General features: G+C 41.4%; 1 protein-coding gene across 7 annotated transcripts in view; it reads right to left on the bottom strand.

Annotated features, from left to right (window-relative positions):
• RYR3 (ryanodine receptor 3) overlaps positions 1–12,898 on the bottom strand; it is a 566,003-nt gene that overhangs the window by 393,661 nt on the left and 159,444 nt on the right. For all 7 annotated transcript variants that reach the window (XM_005559076.5, XM_065547708.2, XM_065547709.2 and 4 more), the window contains exon 2: positions 417–536. In XM_005559076.5, coding sequence (XP_005559133.3) covers positions 417–536 — 120 coding nt within the window. The remainder of the gene's footprint in view (positions 1–416; positions 537–12,898) is intronic.

Below are 12,898 nucleotides of genomic sequence, written 5' to 3'. Positions count from 1 at the left end.
GCTCACTGTGAAACATAGGTTCAGGCATCTGTGAGTCTCTGTAGCAGTAAAATGACAGCAGGGAGTAAAGAACATGCACTCAGATTTCTAGGAATTAACAGCAACAGAAAGGCATTCTGGGAGTGTTAAGAGGACCTCCTCGGTCAGCACTGACAGTAAGCTCAAAGCCTCCCCAGGGTCCTGGACAACACTGACAGGCAAAGCACTTCTAATTCTTCATAGTGCTCTGGGTTCCTACGTCAACAATTCCTAGGCTTGCGGAGAGTTATGGTTTAAACCAGATCTGCTTCCTGTTTTAAAAATCAATGTGTCCTTTCAAATGTCGTCCTCATCACCATCTCCCAGTTTTATCTCCCCTAAATGACTATGTCAGACACCAAGTTGGAGGAAGGTGCAGAGTGGACAACCAATCTCACCTTGGCTTCTGAAGTGGGTTCCAAGAAGCACAGGCGATTCCCAAGTCCCTCGGCTGCCAGGCAGAACTTCCTCTGCTCCTTGTGAATGGTGGCGATGCACTGGAGTACCACTTCATCCTCCTGCCACGAGAAGAGAGACCCAAACATGAGTATGGGAAACTGCTGAGCCAGGCCCCGAGTCACCTTCCTGTACCTGAGTCAGGTAAGCCACCAACCCCTGACAGCCACGTGCTTTTGGTTTTTATTTTTAAACCTGATTATGGAAGGAGATTTTTTATTCACAGGACATCACTGAGCATCTACCATGAGTCAGAACTCTCCTTAATCCTGGGGTGAGGTCAGTGGGGGCAAGTGCACATACAGCGCAGGCCTCACTTCTGAGAGCTGTGCAAAGCATATGGTCTAGGTGAGCTGATGATTTCAACACTTTGGCAAATATGAAAGCAAATTTATATAATCTCTCCAAATACAGAATAAAACAGTAAGATACAATTGAGGGGAACAGAGAATGCAGACGAGATCGCGCAAGGTGGGACAAGTGGAGGAAAAGTGTTGGGGTTTCAGGTTGTGGAAGAGGTAAAGTATGTTCTGTTGGAGGAAGGGAGAGTATGTGGTGGGCCACATATGTGCCAGAGACGGTAAAGAAAGATGTGGAGAGTGAAGGAGGTAGGTTTTAGACTCACAGAAAAGGACGATTAAAGCAGCCTTGGAGATCAGGTAGAAGGAGAAAGAATTGAAGGTCGATTAGAAGAACTGCTCTGAATTCCCAAAGAGTAGACCTCTCTCCTAAATATCAATCTCAAAAGCAGCCCTCCTAAAATTTCAGAGGCCCTGGAAAAGAGGCAGCCCTCCATCTATACTGATACGTTCACTTCTTGCACAATCCTCCCTGAGATGGAGAGGAAAACAGTTTCCTTACCAATTCTTCCATTCCTGCCCCTCCTATCTGTCAGGCCATGCTCCCTAGTCACCACCACATGGCTTTGGATTTCAAGCAGCAAATCGATTTCCAAGTGTGGTTAAGTTACGGAAGTGACCTGGGGGAGCCAGCTGGAGCCTCCCTCCTTCTGAGCATCTGGCTATCCATTGCCCCATCTCACCTCCATGTTCCTCAGTCTCAGAGACTGTCTTGCTGGAAAGTGTCACCAGAGTGTTGGAAAGGCAGATTAAGTAGAAGTCATTCTTCTTAAACTGTGTCTAGCATGTGCCTATGTCCTACCTGGTAAGAGTGTGAAGCAATCCACTATTAACAGACCCCTACAAAGATGTCTGCTTGTGCCCAGAGATAGGTGAGGAGCTACAGGGGAATGTGAGGAGCCACAAACTGTAGATGTATGGAAAGAAGACTGGGAAAATATAGCTCCACAGTTTTACTAGCACTGAAATGTCACTGTTCATTATCTAAGTGAGTCAGAAACAAATCCGGGAATCTTTGCTTATAGTAAAATCAGAACTCATGGTCTTCATTTTCTTTGAGACTGAAGAAAACTCCAGAATATCACTGCTTTAAAAGTGGGAGTTTAGTGAAATCTCTGAAGAGAATGAAATTTTTCCCCAGGTGGAGCGTGCCCCTAGATCCCACATCAACCAGGGCGTTAGGATCCTCCTAATGGCATTGGCGGGTGGGACGAGGGTGGGTGGTGAGGTGCTCTTAGTTGCCAAGATGATGGAGACGTGCTGCTTGTGTTGGAAAGCAGAAGCCATGGGAGTTAAGTCATCAGCAATGCAAGAGGCAGTACTCAAAACTTAACTTTCACACCTAAACCAAGAATATCCCCTATTGAGAAACAGTTATATATCTCCCCCACCCACAGTTAATCAGTAAAAAGAAAGAAACAAAACTTAAAACCCCCCAAAAAACTACAGCAACAACAAAACTCAGGCATTTAGAAATCATAGAAGTGTTAATTATGGATTTTTTTTTTTTTTTTTTTTTACAAAGGCATGAAAGTTGACAGTTTTCCCGTCAATGTGTGCCTCTGAGGTACTCTTTTCAAGATCTCAATTCCCTTTCCCTTTCTATCTCCCAGGTGCCCGAACCACCAAGGCTTTGACCTTGCACTAGCTGACTTGGGGTCTCCCTATTTGTCTTCTGAAATTTCCCCGTCCCATAAGTCACATCCCAAGCTGCCAAGAAACTAATGCAATAACCTGCCCTGATTTAATTAATAGCCATTTGTAGAAGAGCAGCCCTGCACCCATGTGTTCCTAGGTTGGGGTTCTGGTGACACACAGATGGGTGTGGGACTCTGGGCCAAACTGATACTTCTCCAAAGGATTTCTACTCTTTCCCACATTCTGTCTGGAACCTTCTGCTCAACCATGCTGACCTGGCTGCAGACACCACCTGGAGTGGCAGCCTGCAGCACCTGCCTTTGCTCCATATAGCAGCAATTATTTCCATAAACCTTCAATAGACAGACATCTGGAGCCTTTGAGTGCCTGACACTGAAATCTTTGCACTGAATTCCGTTTGGGATTATGAGATGAGTTAATTCAACCCATCTGATGACTCCTCTTGCTCCTGAGTGAAATACAGAGCACAGGCTCTCCAATTAGAACCCAAGCCTTTCTTCATCCCTGTACTGGTTTGCACTTTCTCCCCTAGAATTATCCTCCCTCTTTTTTTCTCACTTTGCTTTAAATCAGATCTGGGCATTGCTGAAGGATGTCATTTCCAAGGAAGCCCCCTTACCCGAAGGCTGCAAATTCTTCCACATTTTCTATCTCCTTTCCCCAGAAGCCTGCCTTCTTCTCACATGTCCCGATGCCAAATTTGGACCTTACTATTCTTCCCATGTACAAAAACTCTTCAGTTTTGAAGTATGTGATAACCACTTTCCACAACATTTCCAATCATTTATCTGACAATCAGAAACTCTGAAAATTTTTGTGTTAATTCAATATACATTTATTTGTTATGTATTCATCTTGCAATGACAGGTGGGATACTATGAGACACACAGGTCTTATAAGACAAGACTCATTAATACTGTAATAACAGAATTGTGGGCTGGAAGGCCATCCCGAGTACCTTTAGGGTTTATGCAGACATCTATTCAAAGTGAACACCTGGACCTAATGATATCTACTGTTTTAGTAACACACTATGATGAACTTTCCATGTCATAACCTAGAATAATCCCACTTCTAAAATCCAAAACTGGACCATCCAATGTTACAGACCCATTTTCTCTCTTGCTTTCACATTCCTTACTTTTTACTAGATTTGCTCTACTTTATCAAGGCTTCCAGTTCCTAGAAAGGCTCTCATCTCCATTATTTCCTCTTTCTCAAGAACTGTTGATTTTTTTTTTTTTTTTGATAGAGAAAATAACACAACTCTGGGGTTTTGTGCCGCTATAAATTTATGATTTCCTGGTAACTTCTTTTCAGCTTGTTTCAACTTCATCTCACTGGAACAAGACCACAAAATGTTCCCTTTTTGTAGGCCTCACAGCAGATTCAACTCTGTCAATATAAAATAACCATACCTCCCATCTTTAAGAGAAAGAGAAACAAAATAAAGAGAAGAAAGTACTAAGTGAGAGGGTGCAATAATAAGTAATAGTGGTGGGCACTGGGGGGACACTAAGGCCTTTCAAACCTAGCCTCTGTCTTAAAGAATATGATTTTCTAGTTGCCGGGAAATAATATCTTTAAGATCACATAAAGACTTCCTGCTTTATACCAAATAAGCCAAAATGTCTCTCCCTGGATTTAAGGTGCCCCACAGTTGAATTCTACCTGATACCCCTAGCTTTGTCTCTCCATTCCTATTGTCTTACTTTCTCCCAAATAAGTCATGCCCAGGCTCCCTAAAATGCTCCTTCTTGAAACCCCTCCATTCCCGTATTCATCTCTGTATTCTTCTAGTGCTCCCACCTTTCTGATGGATCCTTCCCATCTCTATTTTCTTCTGCCATCCCTGAATAAAAGGGACTGCTCAATGATTGGTCTTTGTCATTTTCCCTTGGTAATCTCATTCATTCTTCAGGCTTCCTGCTTTACTTCCGAGGAGCTGTTACTCAGTCTGTACCTCCAACCTGGTGGCACTCTAGGGTTCCAAACCTCCGTCTGTTTTTACCTGCGGACTTATCAACACTTCAAACCAACATCTCCCAGTGCACTAAAAGGCTTCTTTTTCAGTCTACCTATCCTTTTATATTCCCCAAGTTTCTTAAGAGCACATCCAACCTCTGGGCAACCTCAGCTTACACATCATTATCTCATATCTCTGGGTCCTCCCCTTTTCCTGTATCACAGCAAATGGGCCAGTAGAAGGAGAGACTGGAGGTCTTGAGACTAAGACAAGGCTATTATTTGACCCAAAGCATTATTCCCTAGTCTGCTACCAGAGGCATAGCTCTGACCTTATTTTCCCACTGAAAATCCTCAATGGCGCTCTCTCTACTGTTCACAAAACAAAAACTTCTTGAACTAGTATCTGAGGCTTCCATGTTTCCAAACTATTGTCCTAACTTCTTCCCTGTAGCCTTGGGTTTCCCTATTTCCATGCCTTTGATCATGAAATCTCTAATATTAAAGCTGCCCTAATTTGCCCTAGTTTTCCATGTTCCTATATTACCTATCCTTCTCAGCTTAGCTTAAATGCCACATTCTTTTATGAAGCCCAAGTTATCTCTCTGGTCTGTGAATTTCCAGAGCAATATCACCATACTTTGTGCAGTATTACTTACGAGCATGTCTTCTCCCCCACGATATGTTTTTAAACAGCCAACATTTACTGATCCCTATGTGACAGGCACCATGCTTTATGCACAAGAACCCATTTAAGCTTCACATCAACACTACGTAAGCACTATTGCTGTCTCCATTTTACAAATGAGGAAGCCTGTATACAGCAGTTACGTAACTTGCCTCAGGTCTCACGGTGGCAGGGGGCAAAGCCTGGTATCTAATCCAGGCAGTCTATATTGATGCACTTGCTACCACTACTTCCAGCTGACTTTGTACCCCTCAAAGGCAGGACCACATCTGATTCACATTTCTGCCTATCATGATACTCACCATGGTGGTATCTGATGCATATTATGTACCCAATTCTAACTTACAGAATGGGTATGTTTTTACCTTGTAACCCTATTTAATTATAAACTCTATTAGAGCAGAAAACTCCTGCTTTCTCATCCAAGCTGGAAACATAATGTGTCTTGTAAAATTGTGTTAATTAATTGGGATATGGACTCAGATTACAAGAAATTTCCCTACTTTCACCATATAACAGGGTCATTTTCATCGATGAGTCAGAACTGAATAATTGAATAAAAAGGGAACAGATGCTGGCATTTAAAATAAAACAATGAAGCTTTGGACTCCATAGCTTCTATTTCTTAATTATTATTATTGATAATGATATCAACTATTTCATTCTGGACTTCTATGCCAAACACTATGCTGACATTTCCTCCCAGATTAAATTAAGCTTCACAACAACACAACCACTTTAAGAATGAGAAAACCAAAATTCAGAGGGGTTAGGTAAATTTAATAACAGTGAATGTTTAATGACCAGTCACTATGTGCTACCATGTTATCGTATCTCAGTTTAATCCTTGCAATCATCCTGTAAGGTAGGTGCTAATATGCTCTCTATTTGATAAAGTGGTTAAGGCACAGAAAGGTTAAGTCACTTGCCCAGTGCCACACAGCTTGTAAGTGACAGATCTAGACCTTAAGCCCTGGACTGTCTGAATCAGGAGTCGGTTCTCTTTACCATGGTGCCAAACTGGCTCTCTTACTCTTAAGAGACTGACCTTAGCAATAGGTATGAATTCATGTCTGTCTGATTCTAAAGCCCACGGTGATGGTGTTGACAAAAATAGATGCTCCCAGCCCTGTCACATGATCAAACCACATTGAAACATAACCACATCACAGAGCACAAGGCCAAAGAGAACAGCCAGAGTGCTAAAATAAATAAATAAATAAATAAATAAATAAATAAATAAATAAATAAATAAAACAAGATTTCTCTATTCCCCATGATTGCAACACTGGAAGGGGCAAGCAGGAGCCCAAAACTCGCTGCAAAGGCAGAAAAATGATGAAAATCCAAGGTATATCATATGTCAGCCTCCCTCCACGCCATGTGGTTCACACACGCCAGCTATTCCTGTCATAGATTCAGCTTGTGGTGGTGTTGAGTGATTGTCCCTGAACAAGGATATACAGCCTTCGGCTCTCTTCGCTTAGATTTCACATTGTCACAGGTCATCTCTGACAAAGTCAAGTTCTTTCAATCGTCCTCTGGCCAAAGAACTTTGAACTTGAAAATGGATGAAGCTTGCCTATTTTATCCTTACAGCTTTCTTTCTTACACCTTGGCTCACAGTCTGAGGGCCAGAACAATAGAGAGCCATCTCTGCTGGCTCTGAGCTGATGGCTGGGGTTCCTTGGCTCTCCCGCTTCTCTATGGGTCACTTGGGAAGAACTCTCTGGAACAAAACAAAATGGCTGACAGCCCTATTTAAGGTAGATCACGAGGCAGCTGATGACAGCCCTATAGTTAGATCTGCAAATCACCGGCACTGAGCAGCTCGTGACCAGGAGCATGTGGGACAGAGTGTCATCCAGCAGATTTCATGTTCAAGTGCAGACATTACTGCAAAGGAAAATCCATCACCATGTATTGCTTTAAAAGGGAAGATGTTTCCTACCTACTGATCTTAAACATCAGGCACTATTTTAGGGAACTGATAAAGTTAAGCTACTTTATAAATACATGAAAGATATGGGTGTGTAAGACTTTACCCAAAAGCCTTTCTTAAATGAAAAATAAATGGGCTTTTTGGAATGACAAGACCACACACAGATTATTTCACAAGAATTAATGACAAGGTCACTTACTTGTATGATCTAAATAGCAATCATTTGTTGTATTAACTTTGCACAACTTTTCCCATTACCAAGAAGGCAGAGGTTGGAGCTTGACCATAAAATCTACTCAACCTCCCACGGCTTATATATGCATATATATATACATGTATATATATATACACACACACACACACACACATATATATCTCCAAAGAAAATGTGATTAGTATATCAAACAGATATCTAACTCCCATGTTCACTGCAGCATATTCACAATAGCCAAGATACAAAAACAACCTAAATGCCCACAGACAGATGAACGGATAAACAAAATGTGGCACACACACACAATGAAATATTATTCAGCCTTAAAAAGAAGGGCATCCTGTCATTTGCAATAACACAGATGTTATTGGATCCTGGATGGCATTATGCTAGCTGAAATCAGCTATGCGCAGAAAGACAAATACTGCATGATCTCACTTTTTGTGGGATCTAAAATAGTCAAATTCATAGACGCAGAGTAGAATGGTGGTTGTCAGAGACAGGGGGGATGGGGACAGTGGGAAGATGCTGGTCAAAGGGTAAAAAGTTTCAGTTAGACAAGGTAAGTAAATTCTGGAGCTCTAATGTACAGCATGGTGACTCTAGTTGATAATACTGTATCTTATAATTGAGATTTGCTAAGAGGATAGAGCTTAAGTGTTATCAAACACACACAAAGGTAAGTATGTGAGGTGATGGAAATATTCATTAGCTTGATTGTAGGTGATCACCACACAATGTACATCAAAACATCAAGTTGATGCCTTAAATAAAAATATATAAATTAAATATATTATTTATATAGGAAATACATTATATACATTATATATTAAATTTGTATTATCTATATATATATTATACATACATATAAATGTGTGTATATATACATATATACGTATCCACCTCCCTACAATCTCTCTTCTGTAACTCTTTTGCTTGCTTGGTTTTAACTATACTGGCCCTCTCCTTAGAGCTCAAGTTTTTGAAGCATTATCCTCCCTCAAAACCTTGTACTTGCTGTTCCCTTCATGCAGAATGTTCTTCCCCCACATACCGGCAGGGCTCCCTCCCTCACTTCCTTTAGGTGTCTGCTCAAATGTCACCTTGTCAGAAAGGCCTTCCCTGATCACCCCATATAAAATTATAACTCCATTTTTATGTTGCACTTCCAATCTTGCTTAATATTCTTTTCCAACTAGTGTTTACCTCCTAAGAATATAGATTTATATCTAATCTCTCTCCTCCTCATTAGAATGTAACCTTCATGCACATGATTGTGCTCACCTTGGTACACTCAATGCCTGAAACAGTGCCTGGCATATGGTAGGCACTTAGGTAGTCGCTGAATGAAAGATTAGTCATTTTAGTTCTCATCAAGTAGTGTCCCCACAAAAACCTAGGAATTCATTACATTCTTTTATTTATTTATTTTTTTTTTTTTGCTGAAAGTGTCCAGTCTTTGGTCTCAGCTGGAATCGTTTGCTTATGGGGACTGACAAAAGAGGCACCCACAGCTTATAGGATCCTTTGGGCTCCGGCAACAGGGAGGAATGTTGTATTTCCCTTTCACAACTTTTCCCATTACCAAGAAGGCAGAGATTGGAGCTTGACCATAAAATCCACTCAGCCTCCCATGGCTTGATCTCTTATAAAACTTGCAAGGGAGAGCGAAGGAGAAAGCCTTTCCCGGAGTTGATGAGGGAGATGTAGCAGCATACAGGCAGACATGGCATCCACCTTCATGGAGGTCACATTCCAGGTGGATAAAGAGCCCAGCTTTTACATTAGCTCAGACACAGGCTTGGGGTTGCACTGGTTTGCAGAGATGACGACATAATTCAGGGTTTACATATGCAATTAATTCTCTCTCAGGCAGAACATGCTGCTATGTAACATGGAAGAATGCAGTGACCTATAACCTATGACATTTTCTCCAGAAATAATCATTTGTTTTAAGTTTTCTATTCTCATAGGAAGGCAATATAACGATCTAGTTGCTACCCAGGGAATTTCATGCCCCACAGAAGGATTTTCTATAAAACGAACTCTGATATTCTAGATACATCTCTCCCACCCAATCAGAACACAGCAGGTGAGTGACCACACCCAAATGTATGCACACACTCCTTTGGTTTCATTCTTCTTTAGATACAACAGCCATGGAGAAGAATGAATGGGAAAAATCTAAAATACTATAGCAAATCGTCATTTTCACTCTCTAACCTCAGAGGTAGCAAGGGTCAGTAATATAGTTACGGCAGGAAAATTTTGGTCTCTGGTTCTAACATTACTCTGAATCTTTTTTGGGGGGAGGTGGGGAGACAGGGTCTCACTCTTTCACCCAGGCTGGAATGCAGTGGTGTGATCACAGTTCACTGAAGCCTCAACCTCTGGGGCTCAAGCAATCCCCCCACCTCAGCCTCCTGAGTAGCTCAGACTACATGCACGTGCCTGGTTAATTTTTTTTTTTTATAGAGATGTGGTTTTGCCATGTTGCCCAAGCTGGTCTCATACTTCTGGGCTCAAGCTTCCCAAAGTGCTAGGATTACAGGCATGAGCCACCATGCCTCAAAACCTCATTTGAAAAAGGACATATGACCAGGACACTTTAACTTTTCACATTCCTATCATAAATGTTGATGAGTTCGTGGCTGTGTCTCCATCATATGATGCACTCTAAGCACTGTGGCCCCAGAGAGATAGAAGAGCATCTAAGTCTGAGGCTACCATGGCAGTAGCAGAGAGACCCTGACAAATTGTGACAAATTGTGCAGGGGTATCTGTGTTTGTATGTTATCAAATCTATGGTATCTGCATTTGTATGTCATTAGATATATCCTTTATTTTTAATTCAACTTATTTTCCTGTTTATCGTTGGTTCTGGAATCCTCGGCTACGGAGTTAAGACATAATGCCTTCCCTGAGCCATACAATTGACTGACGACAACCCATCTACTTTTAGCAAGATCTTCTAACAATACTTATCCTCAGGGGAGAGGGCCACAGCACATCCACTTTTGTTTTTGGGAAATAACTAACTTATTGAGATTCTTTCTACTTGTAGTGCCTCATACAGGATGCCTTCTAGAATTTCCCCCTTTGATTTTTACTTTGTAGAAAAAGTAAACAAAACTAAAACACTCGGCATGTAGGATACTCTTTGAATATCCTGTAGGTCCATACTTACTGCAATTTACTGACAGATGTTATAAAATCTGAAAACAAGAACAAAGCATCCAGCAATTTCCATATAAAATCTAATAACCAGGGAACACTACTTTTTCAAAAAACATGCTCTATAAAGTTAGTAGATGTTAATGAAATTTATGGGCTGACTTTTAGAACGTTAAATCTTTGAAAACAAGTCACTTACAGGCAAAATAAGTGTTTTCATAATTTAATCATACATATAAGCCCTCTGAACTGCCCTGTCCAGGGCTAGTTTCTTAAACTGACTAAAAAACATAAAACTTCCATTTTTTTTCCAGCTCCATTCAGAACTAAATCATGCATTCATTCAAGAAATATTCGTTTTATGGTATTGGATATGGTGGTGAACAAGGCAGACATGGCATCCACCTTCATGGAGGTCACATTCCAGGTGGATAAAGAGCCCAGCTTTTACATTAGCTCAGACACAGGCTTGGGGTTGCACTGGTTTGCAGAGATGACGACATAATTCAGGACCAGAAGAATCTGAGTAAGACAGCAGGAAGAACACAGGGATGTCTGGGCTACTTCCTTCTCTTCCCTGACAACTTTTCTGCCCTAGGTTGGGCTGCTGTAAGTAAATGTTTCCATTGGAAAACTTATCCCTTTATGTTACAACTTTTATATTTCTTATTTAATTCCCCTCACCAGAACGTTTAGGCTTAGAAGGCAAGGATCATATCCTGACCATCTCCATCTGTTTATCTTGTATGCCTAATACCAACCATAGGGAACACATGTTAAAAGTACTCATTGAATTAAAATAATGGTTAGGAGAAGTAATAGATTAGGATTCTCGGTCAGGCCAGGCGCGGTGGTTCATGCCTGTAATCCCAGCACTTTGGGAGGCCAAGGCGGGTGGATCACGAGGTCAGGAGATCGAGACCATCCTGGCTAACATGGTGAAACTCTGTCTCTACTAAAAATACAAAAAATTAGCCGGGCATGGTGGCGGGCGCCTGTGGTCCCAGCTACTCGGGAGGCTGAGGCAGGAGAATGGTGTGAACCCGGGAGGCGGAGCTTGCAGTGAGCCGAGATTGCGCCACTGCACTCTAGCCTGGGCGACACAGCGAGACTCAGTCTCAAAAAAATAAAAATAAAAAAAAATTGTGGGTCAAATAGAAGAAAAAGCTGTGGACCTAAAGTATCCGAAAGTAGAATCAAAACCAGACACTGTCCAGGGTTATAAGACATGCCTCATGAAGAGACAAAGTACTCGTGAAACGGGAGTGAAGCCCATTTCTGCTAACAGAATTCTCAAGTCATTCTCCTGTGGTGGGACTCAGTGTTTAGTTCCCAGGGTCTAGTCTGTGGTTAAAATATTATGTGCCACAAATCCCCACACTTGAAGGCTGCAAAAGATACAGTGGGGCTCTTCCTATCACAAATCACAGAAGAAACAGCACTTAGGGATGGGGTGGGCCAAGCAAGGAACAAATTTACCAAGACCCCTCCAGGCACTGGTTTGAGTACTTCACAGTTCATAAACTCCTAAAAATTCTGTTTCAGATAGTTGTCATTACACCCATTTTACAGGTAAAGGCACTTAAGCCTGGGCTCAGGCGTATGAAGTCATTGCTCAGAGTGAGACAGCGATTTCTTTTGTTAATTATTCCTTAATGTATCATGCATTTATTCAGTACCCATTACACACCATGCACTGGTACATCCTCAGAATACAAGAAAGCTGCAAATTTAGTAAGAAGTGGTGTAAATCCAGTTCTGTGTGACTCCAAACTTCAAGTTCTTCCCAATTTACACAAGGCTCTTTTGTGAAGAAAGCATTTCAGTCAGTTGCATACCAAATGTAAGAGTTGCAATATGTCCATCACTCACCACTCCCACTTAGTGATACTACTTTTTCAACTTCTTACTCATACTGTAGTGGTGGGCATTGCAGCTTTAAAGGCTTTAAAGGAGCAGCTTCCCTTTCATAAATAAAATATGAACAACCAATTGTTTCTCCACCTTAAGTCTAATGAAAACACAGCTTCAAGCCTAGGGGCCATTCTCTCTGTCCCCTACCATGTCCAATCACTCTGCTGACCTGCTGACCATATTCCCTGCCATAAAAACTTCTGGAGCATATTCTAACAACGGACTCAGAAAATGCACCTGTACTGGAGCAAAAGTTCTTAGCGTGCTTAGCCAAACCAAAATCTAGTTTAAAAACCAATAAAATTAGAAGCATATGAGATAGAGTTATTTAAGCATGACTGCTTGATTCCTTTTGTAACCGAGACTAGACTTAGTTCCATATCCTCATCATATTGCTTTTTTCCCTCTAAATATAATCATGATTGGCTTTGAATCCTCACTTGCAATAATTTCAGTCTCAGTCATGTTTGGGGAAGCTTTCCCCTCCCTAGAGATGTTTAATAATTCCA

The sequence above is a fragment of the Macaca fascicularis genome, chromosome 7 (genome assembly GCF_037993035.2).
Source record: "Macaca fascicularis isolate 582-1 chromosome 7, T2T-MFA8v1.1".
In the NCBI taxonomy this organism is placed as follows: domain Eukaryota; kingdom Metazoa; phylum Chordata; class Mammalia; order Primates; family Cercopithecidae; genus Macaca; species Macaca fascicularis.
This window is presented reverse-complemented; position numbering and strand designations above follow the sequence as displayed.